Source organism: Pleuronectes platessa, chromosome 20, assembly GCF_947347685.1.
Source record: "Pleuronectes platessa chromosome 20, fPlePla1.1, whole genome shotgun sequence".
Classification (NCBI taxonomy): Eukaryota; Metazoa; Chordata; class Actinopteri; order Pleuronectiformes; family Pleuronectidae; genus Pleuronectes; species Pleuronectes platessa.
Window position 1 is genome coordinate 9,020,105 of NC_070645.1, and position 26,498 is coordinate 9,046,602.

General features: G+C 42.3%; 3 protein-coding genes across 11 annotated transcripts in view; 1 reads left to right on the forward strand and 2 right to left on the reverse strand.

Moving 5' to 3' along the window:
* The window catches only part of ncoa2 (nuclear receptor coactivator 2), a 53,910-nt gene extending 39,883 nt beyond the window's left edge, over nucleotides 1–14,027 (reverse strand). For 3 of the 9 annotated variants that reach the window (XM_053412147.1, XM_053412148.1, XM_053412141.1), the window contains exon 1: nucleotides 13,509–13,721. The gene's annotated coding sequence lies outside the window, so the exon portion shown is untranslated. Of the gene's footprint in view, nucleotides 1–30; nucleotides 3,882–12,916; nucleotides 13,123–13,508; nucleotides 13,724–13,784 lie in introns of those variants that run through there. The other 6 variants (XM_053412142.1, XM_053412144.1, XM_053412143.1 and 3 more) reach the window with 5 other exon arrangements.
* Nucleotides 14,028–15,286: 1,259 nt separating this feature from the next.
* tram1 (translocation associated membrane protein 1) lies at nucleotides 15,287–22,359 on the reverse strand. The gene is made up of 11 exons (XM_053412471.1): nucleotides 22,034–22,359; nucleotides 20,401–20,464; nucleotides 19,217–19,338; nucleotides 19,011–19,127; nucleotides 18,854–18,912; nucleotides 18,652–18,736; nucleotides 18,355–18,425; nucleotides 18,109–18,213; nucleotides 17,880–18,023; nucleotides 17,260–17,411; nucleotides 15,287–16,649 (listed from the first exon to the last, which is right to left on the reverse strand). The coding sequence occupies exons 1-11, from the start codon at nucleotides 22,154–22,156 to the stop codon at nucleotides 16,579–16,581; spliced, it is 1,113 nt and encodes a 370-aa protein (XP_053268446.1). The 5' UTR covers nucleotides 22,157–22,359; the 3' UTR covers nucleotides 15,287–16,578.
* Nucleotides 22,360–22,748: 389 nt separating this feature from the next.
* On the forward strand, nucleotides 22,749–26,017 carry xkr9 (XK, Kell blood group complex subunit-related family, member 9). The gene is made up of 4 exons (XM_053412472.1): nucleotides 22,749–23,191; nucleotides 23,810–24,240; nucleotides 24,587–24,801; nucleotides 24,882–26,017. Exons 2-4 carry the CDS (start codon nucleotides 23,924–23,926, stop codon nucleotides 25,502–25,504), a joined length of 1,155 nt encoding a protein of 384 aa, XP_053268447.1. The 5' UTR covers nucleotides 22,749–23,191; nucleotides 23,810–23,923; the 3' UTR covers nucleotides 25,505–26,017.
* The last annotated feature ends 481 nt before the right edge of the window (nucleotides 26,018–26,498 follow it).

A 26,498-nucleotide genomic window follows, 5' to 3' on the forward strand; every position in this document is an offset into this window, starting at 1 on the left:
GCCCTGGCCTGGGTGATTTCTCCAAAATACCTGCCAAGTGAGCCAGCTGAGGAATGCATTCACGTGATGTCATGTGCTGACATAACAAGAGAAAACCGATTCCCATTTTGAACCCTGCACAAGTCCATAGCTGGAAGCCATGAAGAAAGGTGATATTCTGTATCCTGAACTGCAGCACACGACAGGGAAACAGCCCAAATCGGTGATGAGTCACCGCTGAAAACAGAAGGCAACAGCATGTACAGTTTAAACACAAAGTCCTCTGCTTCAGCACACAGCCTAGCATCAAATATAGTCCAGCCATAAATAGTCACGGATAGTCACAAATGCTACAGTCAATCTCATCTGTTTTATGTAATTTCATAACTCTGAATTTCTCAACTCCACCTTCCTCTATTCCTTTTTCCATTTCCTTCCCTTAGTTCTCATCCTCTGGAGGAATTTCCTCTGGGTTTTAATACTGTCACATGCTCAGTCACAGTCCAGGCCTTAATCTGTGGACTGAGTGACAGAATAAGGCGGAGTGTGAAAACACTCCAGTGAACTAGTTTAACAGAAATCTTTTTTTTTGTTAACGCGCAGACTGGACCAAAATATAACTTGAATGACAGTGAGATGAGTCTGTTCTTTGTTTACTCAGACTGGACCAAAATATAACGTGAATGACAGTGAGATGAGTCTGTTCTTTGTTTACTCAAGTCAATCACTCAGAAAAGCCATGATCACAGTGGATTCCTCTCAGACAATCAATTAGAAGCTACAATAGGAAGAAATTAATCAGAGAGAGAAAATACAGAAAAATACTAAAGAGAGTATCTTTAGATCCAGTAACAATACTTTAACTAGTATTCACTAGATCACACTCACTGAATTTTTTTTTAATTAAGATCCATGAATTATTCTGAGAAAATGTTGAAAAACGCCCAAATCTTGCAACGGTTAAGATATGGATCCATCCCCTGATCTGGATCTGCACCAAGATTTAAATGTTCTTTCCTTGGGTCATACCCAGCCCTCCGGAAAATTAGTATTAGAGTAGTTTTTGCGTAATCTTGCATAACAAACAGAAAAAAAACCTGCAATCCCAGAGCCTTGGTATGGTAGCCTGTGTCTAAACTAAAATAACTAAATAAATATATGTTTCAATATGAGTTTAATGCACCATGTGAGCAAATGTGGGAAATGACTGCACCAAACCATCCCTCCTATTTTAGAGCAGCTGAGTCAGACCAAAGCTTTCTGTAACATCAGGGGTAAAGACCCACTGGTGACAGTAGTGGAGTGATCCAAGTCATACTGGCAAGGCATACAAAAAGTACACATGCAAAGAAAACCCGGCTGAAGATCTAATCAGGAATAGACTGTTTCTCTCAGGCAACGCTCTATCCTTTAAGAGCTATTGTGCTTGGCACAATAGTGTTGAATGACACATGGTGTAACAAACAAACACAAACCACTCTGCCAAGCCGGTTACTGTTGCTTTAATTGGGTTTCATGTTACCCCTGAATACTTGCATTACACAATCAAGTGAAGCTACTTGTAAGTGAAAAGTAAGGGCCTGTTATAAAATAATAGAAATAACAAACACAAATATGCAAAGTCACAAAGATCGACGAAGCAAGAGAAATAGACATAAATCCTGATATTGGATAATGTGAGACTCTGATTTGGCAAATACACTTGGAGTTAAACCATCTGTTGGTATTGAAAGGGAGGTCGAAGATCATCGGTTAAAAGTTCAAGCCCTTCTTAAACCAGGGGTGGGGGCCATGCACGGTGTGGCAAGTGGAAATGGTAAGGGCTGAAACACTGCATTATCCCAGTCTGCCAAAACATAAGCTTAGTAGTACATCTGAATATGCAGGTGAGTTGCAAAAAGCTCCTTTGGGCATTTGGAGGAAGTTTTCAGGAAATGAAAAGAAAGCAAAAGGAACTGGACATGTTTGCTATGTTTAATATAGAATCAGCTGATGGGCGTGACAACCTACAACACGGAACCACTGAACTGCAAAACATCGACGGGCTAAAATTTAAGTTCAACATATGCTGTCGTAATGTCTTCGGTGTCTTCTACGTGTTCACCGGGGGAAATTTGTTTTCAATTTTGTTTTTATAATTTTTGCGTCTGTCATGCGTCAGAAGAGTCATCAACCCCCCATGCTTGCCGTGGATCCAGAGTGGGATTCTCTGCTGTGTTCACACATCGAATTCTCCTGAATTTCTACTCACTTTATGCTAGTCAGCAGAAACTGTAGAGCCACACACTTGCACCTCCCCTAGAGAAAGTCCGGAGGATCCGCGGAGTTCAGTGCATGAATGAAAGAAGCTCGAGTGAAAGGTTTCATCACCCAGGCTTGGCTAACAATGCTAATGAGCTGGCTAATCAGGTTCAGACAGGACAACGGGGAGAGAGTAAATGTGCTAGAAATTGACCAAAATGACCAGGTCACGGAGAGGCTAAACACCAATGGAGCCTCTACTGGGTGCCCTCACAACAGCCCACTGATGGCCTCCAATTTAATAAGAATCAAGGCTGATGTCTAATGCCCTAATGAAAACACTTAGCCTCATGGCTCTAGTCACACCAAGGTCTGGTCAAGATTGCCCTCCTAACCAATAATCAATAGATGTTTGTGATGGGGGCTGGGTTTGGGTGGAGCGTGGTAAATAACACTATTAGATTAATCAACCAAGAAAATAATTCCTCATGTGTAATCTGGAACAAGGTAACCAAAAATATACGTTTCACCCACAATGGAGCTTGTGACGGATTAAAGGTTGAGAAGTGGTTTATAAGCTGCTGGTTTAAATCCATGAACTGGAAATGGGGGTCACCACCATATTGTGGTTGTATGGAGTTTCTCTGAGGAGATGTTAAATGCATGGCTTAAAAAATGACAACATATCCAGAAAGCACCACATTAAGGCATAGACAGGATCTATAGAGGGGCTCTTGTCTATAATTTCTGTCTGAAAGTGCCAGACATCAAAGAACACAAATACAACTCGCTACACGTTAAGTAACAAAATCAATGTTTAAGTAGCAAATAAGAGAACCTAGAAGAGCATATTGGTAGGATTCCAAGCATACAGAAGGGAATGGATGCTGGAATTGTGATGAGTATCAGGGCAGTAGCTATTTATTTTTCATTACGTTTCATTTTCCTCCAACTTTGATGAAAATTATTATAAAAAAGGTGGGTATGAAATATTTACACACTTTATTTACACAGTTTTGGGTATATTTGATGCATGCCAAACAAATCATAAGAAAATACCAACTGAAACAGTGTTTGCCTATAAGTGTTATATTTTGCATAAATATAGTTAAAAAAATATATAAAATATCTAAGTAAATACGCTATACCACACTCATGGTTCAAGAGGACCTTATTGAAAACAACTTAACGAGTGCATTAAAAGAACTGAAGCTCTTGCTGTTGTTAGCTCAGGCAGACCATTTGTCTTGGTGAGATCAGTGTACACAGAGATCCTCACATAAAACCCTATTACTTATTACACTTTGAAACCCTGCCAGCAGATTTCAATGGGCTTCTCTGAAGCAGATGCAACCCGGTGCCAGGTGCCCCTGCATCTGTTGCTCCAGTAGCGACAGCTAGCTCCGTCAGCTGTGACCTCAGGGACAGTAAACACCAACGTGTAAGAGGCATAATGAGACTGATAAGACTCAGCGTCATAAAGAGGTGAGTCATAACGACAAGAGAAACCGAATGTGTGTGGAAACCGAAACAGTCCTGTAATGAAGAACACAAGTGTGAGAGAGGCTGTGAGAAGGAAGAACAATTTGTATGCACAGCTGATTGCAACGTGTTTTTGAGAAAATGTGGAGCTCGTCTTGTGACAGGCCTGCGTGTTAACTGCGTCTCCATTGTGCCTGTGTGTGTCCACCATCTTTTATAGCATGTCACAGTTTGTAAGGAATTAGTTCCCGTGGAGCCCTGAGGCTATACAGTGGAAGCAGACTAAGGAGCAGGAGGTGCCATGTTAGAAAGGAGGGGAGGGGAATAGGAGATCAGCTGACACAACTATGTCACTATCAGCCAAAGACTGAGACAATGTGACAGGCCGACGCTCGGGCTCACAGAAAAGTCAAAACACTAAAGTCAGACAAATCTGAAAGAAATAATTCAATTTAGATTTAAATTAAGGGGGGGGGGGGCGGGGTCCTCAGTGGTTTTCTGCTAGAATGATCGTATAGAGGGATGACTTTAAACGTCAGCATTACCTGATTAAAAGTACTGCGCCTCTGACAATAGAAAATGTAATTGGAGCAGACAGAGCAAAGAGAAAAAAGTGTCTTCTCTTCCTTCCTCCCTCCCTCCCTCCCTCCGTGATTCTCTCTATTTCAACAGTCCCCTGGTGAAACACTCAATGAGAGTCAGGTCAGGTAGACCCTGCAACTATTTAACCTCTATTTTGAAAAGCAGGTCACCGATAGTCACTAATAGGAGTTAAATTGTGTTTCTTTACCGATTTTATCACCGACACATATTTAAATTAAATCTGTTAGGATGTCGTTCCATTCTAAAATGTGATAAAACAAGAAAAAAAGTTTGTCACCTCCTTCAGTGAAGATCGCAAGTATGAGCAATTTGTTAGGAATTAGCAACATAATATCAATCTGCAAATACCACATGGATGTAAATGATTATTTTGCACTAACAACAATTGAACTCCTTTTACATCAGAAAGAGCTACAGATGAAACACTGCCATGTCAAACAGGACTCTGGTCTTTTCAGGTCTATTTAGGGCACAGGTAGAACGACATTCTAAAATGGAACGACATTTTAGAATGTCGTTCCATTCTAAAATGTGATAAAACAAGAAAAAAAGTTTGTCACCTCCTTCAGTGAAGATCGCAAGTATGAGCAATTTGTTAGGAATTAGCAACATAATATCAATCTGCAAATACCACATGGATGTAAATGATTATTTTGCACTAACAACAATTGAACTCCTTTTACATCAGAAAGAGCTACAGATGAAACACTGCCATGTCAAACAGGACTCTGGTCTTTTCAGGTCTATTTAGGGCACAGGTAGAGTCAATCGCATTTGTGATAAGAAATAAGAAAGTGCTGGGGGTTCATTATCTAAACAGGGTTTCCCTACTATGATAACAAGTTTTGTGGGATGGAAAATTAAATGAATGGAAACTGTATGTACATATATAGATATTTACTTGTTTAATAATGCAAATAGTAGCAGTGTAGGTTTGGTCTATTACAGAGAGTTGAATTCAGGGTTGTTTGTAGCCTTAATATTGCTCGGCTTGCAGGTGTTATTTAGTTAGTCTATTGTGTGTATTTCAGAGTTAATCAGCCTTGAAGTTCAACCTGCAGAAGCTTCTGAAGTTTATAATGCAAGATGTTCTGCTGCCTCAAAAGAAATTAATTAATGGCGATGGAAAATTAGTTCTTAGCGTCATCCGGCAGAAATGAAACCAAAAATCTCTTAAATTTCTGTCACAGATCAACTCAAGCGGGCAGATGTCTAAAAGGAAACTTAACTGTCAGAGAAAATAGCTGGAGGAATGTGACACGACTCAAGGCGCGTCAGTGACATCACTGGGTTATGACTACTACTGCTACTGAGGTTAAACTCAGCTGTCTACAAGAGCAAAACGTTTGTCAAGTGGCCAGATTAGGACAAATATATTGTGAGATGGACATGATGGAAGGAGAACATTTCAGTTCAAAACGTTCACACTAAATCAAGTCATTTTGTTGGTGCAAGACGTGATCACACACAAAAATTTGTGCGTGTGTATCCGTAAACCCCCCAGAAACTCAAGGAAGCCACTGAAATAAATCCAAACAAGTATTTTGTTTGGATGGTTTGCCGGTTGATGATGAGAAGTTGAAGAACATGGTGACTTCTAACATTGTAATTCTTCCCCTACTGCCTTCAAATCCATGTCGGGGAAAGATCTCTGCCCCCACCATGTGTTTTCAAACTCAGACTGTTGTCAGTGGGCTCCTGTAGCGGAAGCGTCAGTGGAACATCATGGGTTGACTCTCTTATGCAATTACATGTCCAATGAGTGCCTTTGTTTTGTACTGCAGTGGCAGATGTGAAGGGAAGCGGTTTTGTTTTGACAGCCCACATCTTCAGGTGCCAAAACCACAAATCTCTGGAGCACAGACATGAATAGCAGCACACTAACAGTCTATGAGGTACAAATATAGGTTATTTAGCCAGTCTGTTGAGGGCACAATGCAATTAATTTATGTAGCAATTCATGACTTGCATATACAAGTTCTAAACAGTAATACAGAAGTAAGTTAACAATGCCACTACTACAGCAAATAGACAGGATTTTTAAAGTCAGAATATTATTAAGCACCAGAAACGTTTCACCCTGTTATTAAACCTCTGGTCCTGAAGCAGTTTAGCCATTTTTTTGCTCATCTGACGTTTTTACACACCAGGTCCATGTTTTACTGCACCAGTACAAGAGAGTACAAAATGTTTTTGAGCGGTATTAAGTTGTTATGCCATAAATAAATCTTTTTTTTTTAATTATTATTTATTTCCCCCAAATTATGAAAAAGCAGAATCTGTTCTTATGAAAACATTTTATTTTGGCAAAGAGAATAAGGGGATTTTTATTTAATATCGCAACTTAAAGATATATTTAGTAATTTTCCTGTTATTTATCTTTTAACTTACTAACAGGGTGTGGGGATGGATTCAGATCATATTGATTTTTAAACATTGTCTTAAAGTGTAAACAGGAACAGTGGAGAAAGAGAATCCTTCCTTTCCTGCCCTATTAAAAAAATACATGATCTGCCTTTTCATCCTAATACTATCAACATAAAAACGAAACCGTAATAGAAAAATAAAAAAAACATCTTAAACTAGTCTGGGGGAAATAAATGGATTATGTACAAAGTTAAATGTGATTTCGTATTTTAAAAGATTGTGATAAGGATTTTGGGGAGGACTGACCCGCTAATGTCACATCAGTCAAAATAATCTTGTGATGTTTGAATTATGCTTCCATGACTATCAATGTGCTCTGGCTCTTATATGTTGTGCAAGTACGTAGTTAGATAGTGTTGTAACTTGTGACACTTTCTGCCTGATCATCACATAACAAAAACTCAGTGAACATCTAATCAGCACTATCTATTCCACACTCAATTTCAAAAGATCTTTACATTTTCATAGTTGTTAATGGAGTCATTTATCATTTAAAAATCAGATAATTTGCTGATTGCATCTTTTATGAGAAATTAATTTGTACAATCTGCCCCATGTTATTGTACATTGATAACTTGTGTAACAAATGTCAGACACAGGACGTCATTTTTTTAACTCAATAAGTGTCTGTAATTATATGGACTATTGCTAGATTACTTGTTACTGTAGAATAACCTGTTGGTTACGGCTGCATATCCTGCAGGTAACTTAATGAGGAGCTCATTTACATGCACATCGCGCTCTCCACATTTATGGTTCATTGTGGGAGTTAACGGGGCGTGATACGAGCCTCATGAACCTGAGCAACATTTTACGTTCTGCGATTAATAAAGGAAAACAAGTGCTTCACCTGATGGGTTTGTGCTTAATCTGGTCATAATATTAATCTACCGTATGTCCCACTGTAGCAGAAAAACACAGGACAGTTTCGGAGATCCCCTACCCCCACTGAAAGCATTAAAGATAAAGTGAGCAGAACCATATTATAGGTCACCGAAGGAACACTGCTGAGTCAGCAGGCAGCGGGTGACGATGAGAGAGAGAGATAGAGAGGGAAAGAGAAATCACGCCGGTCAGAATTTGACCCTCACAATGTGTACAGAACTGAAAAGCCTGAAACTGAATTCCTACATTCCTCTGGCTTTATGACAAGCAAGTGAGAAATGCTGCTTCCCTGCAAGTCATTCCATACTACCTTACAGCCCAGCCGGTGCCTGTGGTGGAGGTGGGGAGCGGATGCCATTTACCTCTGCTCCACCGTATAAGACAGTATTCTACATTTTCCCCAGGAAAGATTCACACCGCATATTTTTGGACCACCCACCCGACTCCAGCAGGCAGCTTGCTCAATCCAAGTTTTCGCTCCCTCCCTCGGTGCCAAGGATTCCACCCTGGGCAGTGGGAAAGGTGCCAACCACATGCTAGCACCCTCGCTAGCACCCTCTGCCACAAACACATTGTGGCAGAGGGAAAAGGCAATTCACCCACTCACACTCGATAACCTTTATCCACAACTGCATCCAGTCGTGAATCAATTTAGAAAATACCATCTCATATATTTATCATCAACTTCTGTTCTTCTTGAGGTTTGCCTTTACGTAAAGCTCGATATCCACTCTATTAAAATATGTGCTACTTAAGTAGATCATTATTATTTTCATTTCTTGTATCATTACACATTAGACGACTGTGGAACGAGCAGAGAGCTCAGCTCGTCTTAATAAAACTGTGCTGCTTACATGTTCAAAATAGTAACAGTTATTGCATGCACCATATTGTACAGATACGCAGCGCCAGCCTCATAACATGAGTGGAAAAAAGCTGCAGAAGCATTGTCACACAATCATGTGACCTCTGTTGTCTCCTCTGTCCAAGCCAACTGTCTAAGGTCACCTTCTTAGCATTGAGCAGTAGACACCACAATATCATTTAGCTTGGGAGATCAATATGCACTTTGCTGTGGCTGACCTACATCAGTAGAGGAGTGTGGCCTGTCGAAATCATTGGATTGCCTGTGAGACTCAAGATCCTTGGAGCCCTGGTGGACTCTCCATGGGGCCAGAGGATGGGGCAGCCAATGGTGTGATGTTACAAATCTCAGCTTTAAAGAATATTACATATTTAAATAATCATCAAATGGCGAGCCATAACACAAACTACCTGCTATGGGTTATTACCCTGCCAGGAAAATAATCACAGACAAGTCAAGGACACTTCTATAGTGCATTTGTTTGCCAATTTATAGAAGCACCTGAATGTTCTTACATATTAATTTTGAGAGGTGGACTCCAGCAAAGCTATTCATCACAGATTAGATTTATTGAGGGGGAAAAAACTGAGTATGTAAACTACAGGTGAATGTTATTCCAAGAGCAAACTTGGGCTTAATATTATCATAAAACAACTGCAATGTCACAGGCCACTAAAAGTCTTCTCTTCATTATTGAATCTTCAACTCTGTTCTGACAAGCGTTCTACAGGTATGGCCCCATCTTGTTCGTCCCGGTATATTTGTTTTATTTTAGTTTTTTACATTTTGCGATCAAGTGCTCGCTGTGAATTTTTCAGACATTTTAGCGGGGGGGCTGCAAGATAAAATTTTGAAAATATACACAGCAGCGACATTCACGTTTTCACATATACCCCCACCACATAATTTCAGGAAAACGTCCAGAGTTCATTGCATGTCTGAAAGCGACTATAGAGTCAGTTAAAGCTCCTGTGCAAACTGCATTGAACAAGACCGGATTTTCTCCGGGCACTGATAGATGGGATGGCTGATTTGAGGTCAGCTAAACAAGACAATGACAACATGCCTCGAAGCGAAGAGGGAGTAAATACTCTCTGCTCCTCCGCTTCCATGTCAGAGCCCTCTCAGCTTTCCATCAAACATCCTGGGCTCAGACCTCTCAAACAGACCTCTCTCTCCGCTGCCGTCCCCCCACCCTCATCTCTGCCTCTGCTGTAAAAACCTGGCCATTACCCCACAGCTCATCCCTCACGCCTACCCAGGATCTGTCACCGTGCTGTTTCCATGACAACGCAAACGCAGAAACAGCAGGGTGAGATGCCCAGCGAGACAAGGCAAACATATCAGGGGGAGGGCTGCACCATGTCAAGGATCTACAGTGGACATTACACAGCATGTGATGGACGGATAACGCAAAGTCGCCCGGTCACAACCCAACACAAGTGAGAGCCACATGTTTTCTGAGGAGTCGTCTTTTCTTTTCTTACTGCATCTTTATCAATCACTGAATGTAATTTGTGAAATTAAAAAAGAAGAAATGTTAATAATTCCAAAGCTCAACTATTTGTCTTGAACATGTCCGACCAGAGTCGAAAGAAAAGCATTAACTCCCTGAAAGGAATGTGCAGATTTTAGTAGGGGCAGTTATACTGTGCAACATCCTTACGAGCGCCCAGATTCCTGCCAGCCTCTCAGCGCTGGACGTGGTAATTTGACACTGCTTTTTTAAACCAGGAGTGCACGTTTCAAAAAGAGCCTGTGTACGACTGAGGAGCGTGGTGGTGTTGAGGAGGTGGACATACTCAGCAGTAGAGACTGAGCTGTCGTTTTCCAGCCTGGTTCAAATGACTCAACCGAATGTTGTTATCAAAGAAGATTGAGTGGAAACAAGAGGAGCATTGTATTTACTGGTAAAACAAGACATCTTCAAAATGGGATTCATGTCATAATTTTAACAGAAGCAGTTCTTACTGATTTGAGGTGATAGAGAATTTGAGGGTTCTTAATGTAAACGTTTGACATCTAAAATCAGCATTTTGTTGAAAACTCCAGTAATGAGTTTAAAGCACCGAGGGGAGTGTGAATACATTCATTCTTTTCAAATTGATTGATTTGAATGGAGCCTTGTTTACTAACCTGAACCAAGTTTGGCTACTTAAAAAACATTATTGCTCTTAGAGGACTAGATTTACCTAGCATGAGATTAGGATCTCACTTTCACAATATGTGCCATACAATACATTCACATGGATTCGCGCAAAAATTATGAATCCCGCTGACCCTGAAAAGGGGACTAAAATTATTTCAAAGAATTGAGAGCAACGTCGACCTCTGCCATCATTATCTGGGGACGGCCCCAGATTTTGGCTCAAGCTCTTGTTATGTTGTTTTGTTGGACCAACAGACAAAAAAACAACATTTACAACCAGGAGGAAAAAATGTGATGGGTGCTAGTTTAACAAAATATCACTGAAAAAAGAAATCTGTACAGAAGCTCCCTGTAAAGGATTTCTTTGATGATTTGAGCGCGACCATCAGTCCCTGACCTCAACATTTTATTTAATTCAAAGTTTTATAATCATAGAGGCCAAATGAAACCACCAAATATTCACAGTGGAGAGGCTGGAATCAACAACTTTACAAAAAATGTATGTGTTAACTATTTGCACAAGATCCAAAGGATAAAAATTATATTGAATTTTACATTCTAGCGGTCTTAAGTACATAAATCAGTGGCAGCGTATGCAGCAGAACAAGGTTCAAATGATTACAGTATCACTCAGGTGACGCAACTAAACCTAATCACAGGGCAAAGGCCAGGGATCACCAGATGACAAGTCTGAATCACTGAACGTACTAGTTTGTTTCATGGAAATGGGAACATAGAACGAACATAGAGTGACATTGAAGTTGTGTGAAGGAAACTACCGAGCAACTACCAGTTTGCATGAGATGAATGTAGATGAGTGGTTTCCTGATGAAGTGACAAGCTGGACCTTGCTCAGTCACACACTTGTTGCTGCAGTAGCTATAGTTTATGATGCGGAGAAATACAGGTAATACACGTCGTATAAACTGTGCCAAGCCAATGCGATAAAAAAAAAAAAAAAAAAGCCTCCAATCAGTTATCCTTGTATAAACATCCATAAACATGCACACACGCTCCCATGAATTCCTGGACTGTCTCGATCCCGACAGTCTTTCTTTGCACTGTTATGTCAAAACTATTAAACACTGTGGTAAGTTTCTACCTTGACAATGAAACAATCACAATTTGAGGGTGCAATATAACTATTAACTCTATGAACACATGTTCATGTAGACCAAACTATACTGTGATGTTTTCATTGAAACACTCAAAGTTATAAATCCGGTCCTTTTAGGAGGATCATATATTTCTCCACTTGCCCTTTATTCTAATGACAGACAGTTTAATCTCCTGCTGTTCTCAAAAGAAAATCATTCAGTGAGTTCTGTTACACTGCACATTCAAAAGTCAATAACTTCAGGCACCATGCCCTTGAGATAACAAGCTTCTCAGGCTGGCACAGGCACACTGGATTTTAAAAGACAGCAACGCTATTTTTAAACGCTCCAGCCCCATTTAACAGTTTAAAACAAAAGGAACAAAACGTGTGATCCTCTTTTAAATATCTTCCTAGCGGGGAGATCTGCCTGAAATCCAGCACATTGCATCGTCACTGGAGGTGGAGGGGGGGCCGGCCAAACCGCAGCTGAACAGCACGTCGCGTTAAATCCCATATCAGCGGCGATGTGACACGAGAAAAACCGTGCACCATCAGGTGGGCAGGGTGACGCAACAGACACCGCTCAACTGGTTCCACGGGCTGCGTTCCTCCAGCGTCGCCGAGGAGGAGGAGGAGGACCGCTGAAATGGCGCAAGCTGTCTGCCTGTATAGTCCCGGAGCAGTCAAGCAAGAGAGGCTTCAGGGAGCAGGGCAGTGCGCTCCCAAACACACCAGGCAACCCCCACTGAGCTGCATTCCTCCATACTGCATCAGCACCTTGCGTCTTTAGCCCGCGAGCCAATGCATTGGGTCCCTAAAAATGTCCACAGCGATGCATGCATGCGTGCATTGCCACATGATTAATTCAAATGTGAATGTAAGACACATGCAGGGTCTTGGAAGGAGCAAATGCAACAACAAGCTGCAAGCACCCTGCAGACCTCCTCCTTCTCCTCCCCCCCGATTCTGAGCGCACAACCCCGGACAACTTTCTGAGCACTTTCCCCAAATGTTTTGAAAACTGCTGGTTCGAGTGCTGCAAGCTCCTCCGCTGACTATCACAGCAGCGGGGCAAACATGGAGCCCCGCACAGTAAACAACCAGTGCACCACTAGTTCGGCAGGAAAGAAAAAGCGAGCGTGCTCCCTGCATCCTGAGCGACTACGCAGACATTCGGTCAACTTACCCCGGGGTTCGCTGCTTGAGGAGGGGAGGCGGCCGCGAAGCACAACACGCAGGGGTGAACATCCAGCTCGCACACACACACACACGGCGGAGGGAGAAGTGTCCCCGGGTCCTGACTCACTCCTACAGCCCTGACAACCACGCTCACACGGCCACATTAGCCCGCAGCTACACGGCTAGCATGCTAAAGACGCCCCCCCTCCTCCTCCTCCTCTGCCGCTGCTACACTGGCGAACTTCGCCCGGTGTTGTGCGCACCGTCCCCCGCTCACTCAGCACACAATAAAACACACTGACACGGGGAAGTACCGCGGACGCACTGTTGCCCTCCGTACCTGCGGGTAAATCACACAAAAAGTGCCCGCAAACATCGCTGTCCGAGCGGAGTTTGCTGCAGAAAACACCGCTGACACAGGCTTAGCCGAGGGAAGCTAGCGGTCGCTAACGAGCTAGCGCCGAGGCGAGCGAGAGGAGCCCCGTGCCAGACGAGACTCACAGCCGAGATTGAGGAGCTCGCAGGCGGATTCCGTCACCAAAACAGCCCGGCCCCCGTGTCCCCCCCACAGCGTCTCGCCGCGGCGGATGGCTACTCACCTTTTAATACTGTCGGCCCGTGTCCTCGCGGTTTAAATCCCCTCTACCCGACGCGGCTCTGACCTTCGCGGCGGCGGAGCAACATTTCTGCTGGCTAACTGCGCCGCCATGTTTCTGTCCCTGCGCTGCAAACCCAACACTGAGTGTGTGTTTATCTGGCTGCTGCTATCCTCCCCCACACCAAACCACATCACGGGGCTCCGGCAGCGGCGCTATCAGCTCACTCACCGCCGGGGCTTCCGTGAGCAAACCCACCCCCTCCCCGCGGCGATTTACCTGTCAGGAGCCCATGGACCCGACTCCGCAGCACCGGGGGTTTCATCCGTGTTTACTGCTGACAGCCTCCGGATCAGCCGCTTCAGAAACACCGCTGTGTCCACGAGTGGCTGCGATGGGGTTTAAAACGCGTGTTGTGGTTTTTAAAATGTGGTCAAACTGTGGCACCCCCTCCCTCCGTCCTTTCTGAACATATTCAAAAACATGTCAAGTGCTGGATCAACACGTCTGCACCAGTGGGATCCCACACATGTGTGAATTTAAGGTAATAAATAACATGTGCAATAAAACTTGAATATTTATATTTATCATTTGCGTATTTTTTTATTTGAATTGTTTTTATCCCTTTATAGTGGGAGATTTTATCGTTTTATTCAATTTATTCCAATTTATTTGCTGCTTTTGCTTGTTTTTAGATTCTGGTGTTGTGTTTCATTGCTACTTAGTGGAATTAGCTCCTGATGTTTCGGAATGACAACAAATCTTCTTGAATCTTGATTATAAAACAATGACTACAAATAGAAAAGAAAAGGCTGGTGGGGTGAATGTACTTCCCTTTATCACACCATTTAAATGCATTGCAATCTAGATAACTTGCTGCAACATTTACTAACAACTAATGAGATATAATTTGTTTACTTAACCTAAATTCATGTCATTGTGTTGCTGTTTCATAATACAAATTATCGACAAACTTTGTAAATACAACAAACAACTGAGTTCCACTTTATTCTGGTCAAAACGTCAACCAGCAGACAGGCGTGTTCTCCGCAGCAAATCCTGTGCAACTCTACCATCGTGTGGCTGAAAGGTGAAACATCAACCCTGTGCTTAGATCCTTTCTGATCTGTCATTTCAGATTTGATCACAGTAAAATGACCACAGTCAAATATGGACTGTCCCTCTCAAAACAGAAAGCTTTTTTGTATTCTGCATTATGCCTCAAGGATATTTAAACATTCAGAATGAGATTCACAGTTTGTGTATTTTTATAAGTTAATTTCAATATTTTTTGACTATGTTAGACACAGTATAAACCACAGTAAAAATATAGTGGGAAATGGTCGAAACTCAACTAGAAATTGAGCTTTGTAGAATGACCAGAAATTTTTCCTCAAAGTCCCATTTTAAACAATTGTTTTATCCTTCCTCTCCTGCATGAGCTTGTAACTGAACAATGTACTTTTTTTTATGTCTGTAAAGATTTGTAAACCTGTTTCTTTGAAAATTACTGTACAAATCAATACTAGTCAGATTATAATTTTTCTGTTAAAATTAGATTGACTATGGTTAGTGGTGTGCAGGAGGAACTATTGATCCTCCACTAAGCCTTCTTCTCGTCTTTGCAGCCATTTCTGGTAGCACTAGCAATGCCGGGTCACACTATCACTATTATTCTCTTTTTTCATGACTATCATTTTAAAAGAATGCGATACTACAAAATATTTTACATGTAAAATACATTCAATACCCAAAAAAAGCCAAATAAGAACGCTGATCTCTTTTTTCTTCGATAAAACCATTTATTCCTTTGAAGGAGAGACAAACCCCCAGGACATTTACTAAAAGCAGTACATGGGTTTATTCTTTAGAATAAGCCGGCGTTACCTAGGTGATTGATTCTTACAATACAGCTGCGCTCCATAAATCCATTTTATGGCATGTGAAGTAAAAAGGCATTTGTCAACAGTCAACCAGGCTCATTTGGCACAGTCCAAAGAAGAGCAGGGTAAGAGCCAAACATCCCAGTCCACGTCTTTTATTTTAAACAAATCATTCTAATTCAATGAGGTCAAAGAAAAACAAGAAACCCATGTTCACTTACACGACATATGAGGAGGGACATACAAGGTTCAATCACACTGACAAAAGGGATGTTTTGCCTGATTTTGTCTTTTCAATCTCAAGTGAAATGATCTTATTTCACTCAAACAGCTAAGACATGGTGAGTTTATTCACAAACAGCATCAAGGAGGGACTGTGATAGATTCAGCTTCATTTCATGACTACAAAAAACTGTTCCTAACTCCAATTATTGAACACTGCGTCAACTCACAGTATTACAGGGCGATGTCTCAGATTTTCCTATTCATGAGGATATTCTACCTCGATTTCCATACAAAGTGTGTTGGTGACTGACAAGTGAAAACACTGTAAAAATGCCTCGCTGAGTGGGTTTGAACAGTCTGAGGTGTGAAGGCTTTTGTATCCTAAAGATCATAACACGACTGTTTACAACCTCCTGTCATAAAAAAAAAAAGGAAAAAAAAAAAGAAAAATAAGAAGGAATTTCCTAAACTGCAAAAGCATGATTTGGTGAAAAAGAAGAGGAGCTGAGCTAGAAAATACAAATGTTTGGACAAACAGAAATAAAGCACAAGCTGCAATACATGGTATTTAGGGAAAGCATGGTCTGACCCGGGAGGAACACGAAACACTGAAGTCATCATTCCTGATCTTTTTAAAATTTACACACCCTGTACAACACAATCTGTATCAATAGGCACTTCTTAAATAATGGTCTCTTTTTTTTCTCCATAGTTTATTTTTTTGAAATTAGTTTTCTTCTCATTGGAAATGGCACAGCAGAGCAATGATTCTCAAAATCAAGGCGTGCTGGACGACTGGCGGCGAGCAAAGCGAGATGCAGTCGGGCCCTTGGAAGTCCAGCTGGGAGGGCAGACCCCGCGTGGGAGCAGAAAAACGCGAATGATGGCGGAGGAGTGGAGGATCCGCCGGTTGGCCACAGACACGGAGGCACGGGGAGATATGGGATTAGCTGAGAGGAATGCGTTTATGAAGACTTCTCCTTTCTTGCTCTTGGTGAATCAGCTGCATGGGAGTTCACTCCATTTACTCCATTGGCTGAAAACAAAGAAGACATATAGGTAGGTCCAATGTAAAGAGTCGGTAACAGTGAACATTGTCAAAATCAAATCAAATCAAAGTTTATTTTCACATTGTGCATTCAACATGGTGTTTCACGAGAAGAGGAGAAAGTATAGATTGTACTCTTCTTGTGTTTTCCCCTGTCTGTCTGTTTGTTAGCAGAATTACACAAAAACCTCTAAACAGATTTGCACAAAACCTGGGTAGAGAAATGCATTATGGATCAGGGAAGAACCCATTAACTTTTGGAGCAGAGGAGGATCCAGGATTTGTTTCACCCTCTTCCAACATTGCAAGAATGTGTTTTTTGACATTTCGCCAATTTCCCAGGGAATAATTCATGGATCTAGATGAAAACGTCTGATATTTATGAGTGTGTGCGAATTGCCGCAGCTTGATGGGACGTGCTCCACTGAGTGCCAATCTAGTTATGTCATATCTTAAGTATTTGAATATATGGTGGTATCTGCAGTTTTTTAAATCCCATGTCTTTTTTTTGTCCATTTCATTGAAGCAGTGTGTGTGTGTGTGTTTCTTATTAATCAGGAAAGACGAGGAATCTTCATAAAGACGTTAACTGCCTCACCTTTGTCTTTCTTTGATTTGCTCTTGGCTGGAACTGGTTTCTTTGTCAAGTTCTGAACCTGAGCGTGCTCTCTCCACCGGCGCAGCTGGAAGTTGATAAATTTCCACATCATGAAGGCCTGAGTGAGGCAGATGCCAGCCAGCACAGTTATCCTAGTACAAAGAGGAAACAGTCAGTAAGTCATAGGGTCATTAAAAACATGTGTAGGTCCTACTCTCGCTCAATTAGTTCATTATGGAGTGATACAGTTTAGTTGAGTGTTTGTTGTTAAGTGTTATTTGATTTCTTACCCATAAGTTGTGTGTAGAAACAATTTTCTCACATCTCTTTCGCACATCTATTTCACAAGAGGTGATATATTGCATTTCATTCTAATTTACCAAAACTTGTGTTGGTGAATAACTGTCTTCCTCTTCTGTAAGGAAGTTCTTTCTGTATGTTGAACCTCAGGGCTATGTGAAGTGTTGAGATAAGCTGTTCCATTATTCTACAGTAAGCTGCAAACCAGATAATCTTGATAATGCTATAACAGCAATGGAGCAATTTTTCAGTCTACAAACATCCACATAAGTTTTTTTTTCTCAATTTTTTTTTCATATTCTTTTCTCATACACACTCACCGCACAAAGACAACATTGAAGTTTCCCGTTGCGAAATCGAAGCCCTGATTCTCGGCGTTGGTGAGGCCGAAGCCCACGGTGAGGACGGACAGGGTCAGGGTGAGCAGCCGCGCAAGGACAAACAGCACGGCCCACATGGTGAAACTGGAAGATGAGAGGTGATGCAATCATGACTTCTAACTATTGGTAAACCTTAACAGTTATAAAAACAAACAAACTGTGGACTCACCCCAGCTGTCTGTTCTCGTTGCTGAAGTAGATCAAGCGGGAGATGTGGAAGAGCAGCTCCACACAGTAGTGCAACACCAGCAGGACGAGGCACAGGCGGTTCAGACTGAAAGACGCGAGAAGACACTTTTTTACAACAGACAGGGAGACATGGCTTGAGAGCTACTTTCCCCTGAAGGGCAAAAATTACACATGTTACACACAATCACACACGTAATGTCAGGCTTTCTGTAACAGCAGCTCTTACTTCAGAATGTAGGCGACTGCAATGTGGACCAGGTACAGGAAGATGTACACAAGCTGGCGCGGAATATCCTCCTAAACGATAAACACAGAGGAAGTCCGGGCTAAATATTTACAGCAGCGCGGCTCGACACGTAGAATTAGGCGAAAGGAGTTTGAGTCACTGAAACAATACAACATAATCAAGGAAGTCCAACGGGAAGTCCCCTCAGGGCCCACATAGAAGCTGCAGTAATGTCAGGCTATTCAAAAATGATACATACACACACGCAGACACACACACAAACAAACAGACACTTACCTTCTTTGTCTTTTGGAAGTACAGTTCAGGCAGAGAGTGTAGCCAGTAACCCAGCTGACAGATAAAGTAGAATTTCATCTGGAATCTGAATAAATCAAATCAAAAGTAAATAAGTTAAACAGTCAAACATGAAGTTCTTGAAAAATGATCAACAACATAACAAGCTACAACACGGCCGGTCTCAGAGAATATTCCTCCTTACGGCATCAGTGTGTGGGGATATCCCTCCCACAGGGTGACTGGACTGGACAGGAAGTTTTCCTGAGAACAAACAGGCATTTTATTTTCAATTCATCCACAGTTTCAGGGCCCCATTCATTTGCATATAAAAGCAAACCCCACGAAGCTACTGTACTTACAGAGAGGAGGATGCTCAGGCCCCAGCCGAAGGAGACTAAGTAGAAAGCGCTGAGCTGGCCCGACTCATTGAACTTGCTGTGCTTGGTTTTGGAGAAGTGCTTCTTCCTGTTGAGTTTCTGCAAAGATGAACGAAATGAAACAATGCATAAACAGTTCCATGAGATTAAAAAGCAGTGCATTAAAGTGTGTGTGTGTCCGGACTCACATCCAGCACATACTCCTGGATGATGGCGTGCATAATGATGGCCACAAGCATGTAGAAGAAGATGGTGGCCAAGTCCTTGATGCCATGGTGGAAGTGGTTCACGGCCGTCTCCTCTAGGCCCTCTGAAGAGACACACAAAGTACATAAGTAATGCAAAGTCATCATGATAAACAATACTGCCGCTGGGTTTTAGTCTGCATATTGGGCAATTATCAGTTGGCAGGATTACGCAAAAACCTTTAGACAGATAACCACGAAACTTGGTGGAAGGAGACATTACATTTAGGTGCAGATCAAAATCGGGGGTGGATCCAGGAATGCTTTTGGATCTTGATGAAAGGGGACTGTTGGACCAGGGTGGAGATAGTTTGGAGATGTGTTCCTTTCACATCATAACATCTAATTTATCCATTCCATGCAAATTCCTGACAGACCATCTGTCTTGCCACTTTAATGCAACTGAATCAAGTGATTCACAAGTTTAATCATCTGGAACCCTGAGATGGTCTGTGTTTGGACAAAAAGTCTTGACTGTGCAGCATCCAACCAACAAACAGAAACGTCCTCTGTCGCAAACCTGCAATTTCATATTAGTGAAACCCTGAATGATGCGATTATTTGTGGCACAGACGTAGACGATACGTGAGCAAATAGTTTGAGCGAAGGTTGGAGGCTAAAGGTTTATAAAACCGCCTAACGAAATCAATTCAATCAATTTGAAAAAGTCGGCACAGATAAAGAAAAAGACGCAGCAGTGGATTTTTTTCACAGAGGAGATATTTAGCTGCTGTGTGTTATTTGTTCTATTAGATACAGGTTGTAAATAAATTACAGAGCCAGGTAAGTGGCAAGGTCCCTCAGATAAAAACCGAATCACCAGCTTGCAGCTCTCAGCGCTCCAGCCTCCAAAGGACTTGAATCAAGAGGCCTATATTACACCCAAATTTGCCCGGCGCAACCTTGCCACAAGAGAACTTTGTAAATCAGGCGTACTAAATTTAGCTCCGGAGGGAAAAAAAGGAGCTCTCAAATGGGTTTGTGTAAGGCCACGCAAGTACCGCTCTAGAATCCAAATGAGAGGCTGCCAGCAGGACGACGCTGACGAAACGCTGCAGTACGTGTTGAAGCCAAAACCTTGAACCCAATCCAACAACATCCAAGTCTCCATTTAACCTTTAACTTACCGGTTGTTGATATGGTGACATTGTACTGGACAGTTATGAACAGCACGGCAAACTTCGAGGTGACCTGTGGATGTAAAAAAAAAAAAAAAGTTTAACATTCAACATACAGGTTAATTTTATTTACATGCACTAAGGCAACATATTGAATTTAAACTTCTAATTGGTTTTAAAGTCACAGACCATTCTCTTTTAGCATCTTTAATAATTGGCTGGTATTGAACAAAAATCACCCAAAACCGAGACCTTGTGGGAATATAATAACAGAAAATGCTTTAAAATCAGAATAAACTTTTAATTTTAAAAGAAAAGCTACTAGAATTCATTATAAGGACATTTGTGATCAATTAATTAGTACTGTACTGACCAAATGCACAAACAGGTTTCGAGCGTTACTTTGATTAAAATGCACTCAAACAAGGGGCATTGTTTTAATTTGCATATAAAGGGACCCAAAATGGCGTAACACTATTTTATTTAACTTTGACAATGAATCAGTGTTAAAGTGATGGTATGCTTTATTTCAGCAATACCTTATCTTTTTTTTGTGCTGGAAATGCACTTTAAACATCCAAAAACTGGCATAGAACTGCAATTAGGTGATAAACTAGCACAAACTCACTTTTTATTTCGGGTTTGGTGCATAAAATGCGGAACTGCTTTTCTAAAGAAATTGCATTTTGGATTTTAACTAATCAACATAATTATGTAGGGAGTATTATAATAGAGGTGCGTGGAGAAGAGACAACAATAGGGCCACGTGGCTCAGATACACGGTCTTTAAATCAACGCAGAAACAGCTGGTTGAGTAAATAAATGGCTCTTTTGCGATGAGAAACGAAACAACGGGAGTTTTAATGTGGAAAAGAAAAACAGGAAGCAGTTGCAGCTACGTGCGCCTTGACACTAATGGCGCTGCTTTCCAGTGACGACACCAGGGACCAAACATGGAACAACTCCCGAGAGAAAGTGGACCGGAGCGCAGAGACCGGTCCGGCCGGGTGGAAGGTGTCGAACCGGGGGATAGAGATGTGTTGAAGCCGCTCTCGGTCCCCGGGGACAACTTTGAGATGAGGATGAGGAAGATGATGACAGCCCCCACTCTCTCTCTCTCTCTCTCCTCTCTCGCTCGCTCACTCGTTGTGTGATTGCCACGTAACCCATCGACGCGAAAACTAAAACCAAGTGCAGGCTGTTTGTTGCACAATACTGGAACCCAGCGGGATCGACACCGACTCGCCGACCTGCCAAATAGTGACCCTGTTGCACAGAAGCAACTTTTTGCGGGTTTGATCGAAGCCGGCGGAGCGGAGAAATACCGAAATCAGCGCGGGCTGCAGTCAGGTGGAGAGAGGACCCAACTTCCCACAATGCTCCGGTCCCAGCTCAGACACCCCGGGCTCCACTACAGGCTGCAGGGACCCGGGGGGGGATGAGGGGGAGACAGGGGGAGACAGACAAACTTTCGATGCCCGGGAGGAAGTAGTGCGGAATAGACCAGACAGCCATGTCAGCCACCATATGGGTTTGTGACCGGGAGCCAGCCGAGCTCCAGCAGCCAAGCCCCCAACCCCTCCGCCACCGTACACGGTTCAAACCCCCCGTCCCTTGATTCACATGTGTCCGGGGGACTTACCTCAAACATGAGCCCGAGGAGGAACACCATAGCAACGCAGGAAACAATGTCTGCGTGGTTCTGGATGACAAACTCATGGCTCAGCACCGGCGGGCTCTTGTTCGCCTTCTTTCGGATCGCCATGACGCGCACGATGCGGCTCAACTTTTCTGTCTTGCGGGGTTTAACGCAGCAGCCGCGCCGAGGTGGTCGCTTTCTGTCAGATTGGTGTTTATTGTTATCCGCGCGTTCGAGATCGCTCAGAGCTCCCTCCCGAGTCCGTCGAGCGTAGGGCCAGGCGAGCGATTGAATGGCGTGTCACTCTTCGCGAGTGGGAGGGTCCAAGGAGAGGGAGACTCGACCCAACGACGCTGCTTTATGCACAGGACGGGTGCAGCTGCTACCCTCGGTCGCCCCCTATAGGCCCGGAGGAGCCTGTGATACTAGAAATGAAGCTCAAAGTGCTTTACATACACTGTACAGTAGATACAAATAAAAACATGTGAATAAAAATAAAACACGACAACATGTTAGATAGATTATTAGGGCCCGAGCACTGACAGGCACTGACAGAAAGTGAGGCCCTATTAAAATTGTAAGGGATATTATTATTATTCAGGCTAATGAATTGGCTTTTTGAGGGCTTTAACATGCTCTAATTCTTGCAAAAATCGATTGACCAGGCAAACAAAAAAGTCTATAGGTGCAATTTGAAAAACGCATCAGGAAGCCTGCTTTTTTGCATTTAGTGGGCATTTTGGACATATTCCACATTTTCCACACGTGATCACCAGTGGCCCAAATTTGTCATTTGATAATAATCAGGTGCAGTCAAGGTCTCCTGATCTGAGATAAATCTGTTCCAACACTTACTGTAAATACTTTAATTACAGGGAAACCTGTGCAAGGTGTCACGGGATGCCTCCCACCCTCTGTGTAAATAGCAAGCGTGTATTCATGTTTCGTTTCACGGAATGAAGCAACAAAAGAACGCATTTGTACATTCATACCTACAAGGTAGATTGTGTAATAGCGTCTATCCGGTATGACTATCTTGGCTCAGAGTCACTGAGGTGGAGCCTGTCACAAGTTTCAAGCAAATAGAAAGCAAACAGCTGATTGCAGACGAGTTTCCCTGTGTGACTCTACTCAGCTGTCTACCACGGGGAAAAGATTATGGTAAGTGTGTATGTGTATAGATGTGAATATCTTTGTAGGACAGCATTTTTGTGTGTAATTCAAAGTAGTAGGTGTCTAGGTTCTAGTTCTGATTCATTTATAAAGAAACGTTATAAAAATACAATGATTGGACATGAAACATGCTTATTTAAAAAAATTGGGTAAAATATGAATGTAATTTTGAAAGTGTCATATCTTGAATTTGCCTTAAAATATGTCTCTTAGTAACTCTCTTTAACCTAACACTTATATTGCAGCCAGATATGCTCAGGAGACCTCACATGTAGTGTAAGAAGTTACAGGGCAAATACTAAATAAGTTATGTAAGGGTTCAGAATGGGCAGGGCAAGATTTAGGGCAGAGCAATTAACATTGATTATTTTTCTATTGCACACGAACAGTAAGTGTGTCAAATATCAGGACTCCGTATAATAAAGTGTTTATTACATTAGGTCAAAGGGCAGTAGAATATGACACAGCAGCAGCTGACTGCAGTCACGCTACATTTTAAAACGTCAACTGTCTTTCCGCAAACTTTTGCTTCACCTTGTTGTAAATCTGCATGAGAGGTTTGTGAGTAGTACTTACAGATTTTTATCCTGTGTGTTGCTTCTTCAGATCGACTGAAATGGCACCTGAACTCCCAGATTCTAGCAAGAAACAGTCCACAGCAGCTTTTCTCACGAGACCTCAGAGTTAAATCTCTGGTTGATCTTGCATAGTGCCATCGAAATGCTTGACTCTAACAGTCAGTACACACAACTGCGATGGCTACTAACCATTGCTGGACTTTTCCTCTATGTGGTGGACATTGGGACAGACGTTGCACTGGCTCTGAGATATGTTGGTGAGAAACAATATGTCGGGGCTGGACTGACTCTCCTGTTTGTTCTGGCTGGATTGCTGGTGAGCCAGATCTTCAGCTTTGCCTGGTACAGGGACGACATGAAGGATGGGCTGACAAACCCAGGCGGCAGAGGAACCGTGGCCGGCATGTCAACTGGTCTACTTGTTGTCCTGCACGTATTTGGCATGGGAGTTGTCTCCAGGTATGAAATGATGACACTGACTGTGATAAGAGCGCTGCAGCCTCAGAAGGCCCTGATCCCCCCTGTTATATCTACATAGTACCACGAACTGATCCTTTAGGCTGGAAGAAGGAATGTCTGCACGTGGTGACTCAAAAGTTTCGGCATGCCACTCCTGCCCAATGGCTTGGTATTGCAGTATGTGGAAACTGGAATAACCACATTTAAGCTGCGTTGGATCACATCAGGAGAAAGCCTTGCAAATACATCCTAGTTGCACAGGGCAAATGATGAACGAGTGACAAATACAATGTGTAGTTATGCAGAAACTTGTTTGTCTGTGTTTTCACTGTGTCTGTGTTGCTAGGTATTACCACCTGCTGAAAAGGGGCTTTAAAGTAACTAGTATGACGCCAAAGTGCAGCACGGCGGAGGAGAGGAGGGAGGAGCACTACTTTCTGTTTTGCCTGGCTGCTGATCTGAGCATGCTCAAACTGTTTGAGGCTTTCCTGGAGAGTGCCCCCCAGCTCCTTCTACAGCTTTACATAGTGCTGGATCACAAAGAAGCCTCTCTAATGCAGTGTAAGTGAGTTACAATCAAGTCTTTGCATATTCATGAATTTACATTGTCGTTATTCACACCACATGTCCCTTACTTTCAGATTTATCTATGGTCTTTTCCTTCTTCAATATCGCCTGGGCCCTGGTGGACTATCGCCGCTGCCTGCGCAGATCCCTCCCTCTTATTAAGGAGATGCCCTCAGGCCTCCCCACAGCGATCTACCTCTTGTACAAACTTTGCACCATCACCAGCCACATCCTCAGCTACAGCCTCCTCCTCATACTGAGCTCTTACAGCACCGTGGCCCTCGTCCTCCTCTGGCTGCTCATGACAACCTTCACACACCTGCTTCACACCAACTTCTGCTCATCCAAAGGCCTCGAGCTCCTCTACCAGACCGTCGTGGGAGTCATCCTCACCTTCACTTTTTTCAATGTTAAAGGACAGGACACGAAAGTGCTCATGACCATCTACTACATTTTCAACTTTCTCATAAACGTTACGGCTCCGGTCTTGCTGGCTCTGTTGAAGCCAGAACAGCAGACATTACTGCTGGTAGTTGGTTGTTTGATTGGTGGAGGGTCAGTGCTGGGCCTGGGCAGCCTCATCCTGTACTACCTCTACCTGCATCCCAGGGAGAAGTCTAGCGAGGCAGATGAGGTGGACGGTCTGGGGAAGGAAACAAAGAGCATTAGAAGAATGAGGATCTTTTTACAACCCTGAAAAAGTACTTTCATTCAAAGTTGTACAGAAGATAGAGATGCACTTACTGTAAATGTGAACCTTTGACAGAAAGGAACTAGAATATCATCTCCATATGGTGCTTATAATTTATTAGATATTCACATAGTCAACACTTATCCTCACCCACCATTATCCACTCTGGGATTTAGTTAGCGTTTTTATTACCAGTACAAAAAGCTAGCAATTTATTTAAGTTATTAGTATTTAATAGTCAGTTGTTCTAATTTATATAGAGAGAGTTTTATTTAGTCCTGCTTGCATGAAATATATGTCAACAACATTTGTTGGGGGCGACTAGAATAGTCACCTTATATTACAGACCTTATATTATTCTTAAATATATCACGTGTCAATGTGACACAAACATTTCATTGATATAACATTGGAAGAGAAAATTTACAAAATGGCTAAAATTTGTTTTCACATTTTTGTGTTATATAAATTATTTGTGATGTACAAAAAATGATAAAGATAAATTATTTTGTATTCTTATGTGTTGGTCATATTTTTCTATCTTTCTGATTTGACACACCTTTTACAACTCATTGATGCAGCACTTGTTCTCTGATTTCATGTCTCAGCTGAAAGTTATTTTGTGGGTAAGGACTAAAATGCTCCTGCAACACAGTGTTAAGCACAGTGTTAAACACAGGGTGGCGTCATTGTCTAGTTTGACTTCTCTTAGTGAGGTCCAGCACTGCTCTGGGCCGACATGAACAAAACATGGAGAGTATATAGTTATAAAGATGTATAAACATGTTCTCTCTTTTATTGCGTTATATTAATATATATTATTTTTATATATGATATTTTGATATAATCCCATCACAATTTGCACTTTAATCTTTAAATTCTAGCTGTAATTGTACGATTGATGTGGTACTTTAATTTTCAATCTACTGTTTGAAGTTGGGATGCACGTTCATTGTTTTTGACCCAAAACAATATAAGTTCTTGCTTTTTTTCTGCTTCC

Excerpts from the sequence above, each read along its gene's own strand:
- tram1 (XM_053412471.1), bottom strand. The coding sequence starts at position 22,156 with ATGGCGATCCGAAAGAAGGCGAACAAGAGCCCGCCGGTGCTGAGCCAT. Across the intron at positions 20,465-22,033 it reads TCCTCGGGCTCATGTTTGAG|GTCACCTCGAAGTTTGCCGT; the intron begins GTAAGTCCCCCG and ends TTACATCCACAG. Across the intron at positions 17,412-17,879 it reads TTCAATGTTGTCTTTGTGCG|GATAACTGTGCTGGCTGGCA; the intron begins GTGAGTGTGTAT and ends TCTTTGTACTAG.
- xkr9 (XM_053412472.1), top strand. The coding sequence starts at position 23,924 with ATGCTTGACTCTAACAGTCAGTACACACAACTGCGATGGCTACTAACC. Across the intron at positions 24,241-24,586 it reads GGCATGGGAGTTGTCTCCAG|GTATTACCACCTGCTGAAAA; the intron begins GTATGAAATGAT and ends CTGTGTTGCTAG. Across the intron at positions 24,802-24,881 it reads AGAAGCCTCTCTAATGCAGT|ATTTATCTATGGTCTTTTCC; the intron begins GTAAGTGAGTTA and ends CCTTACTTTCAG.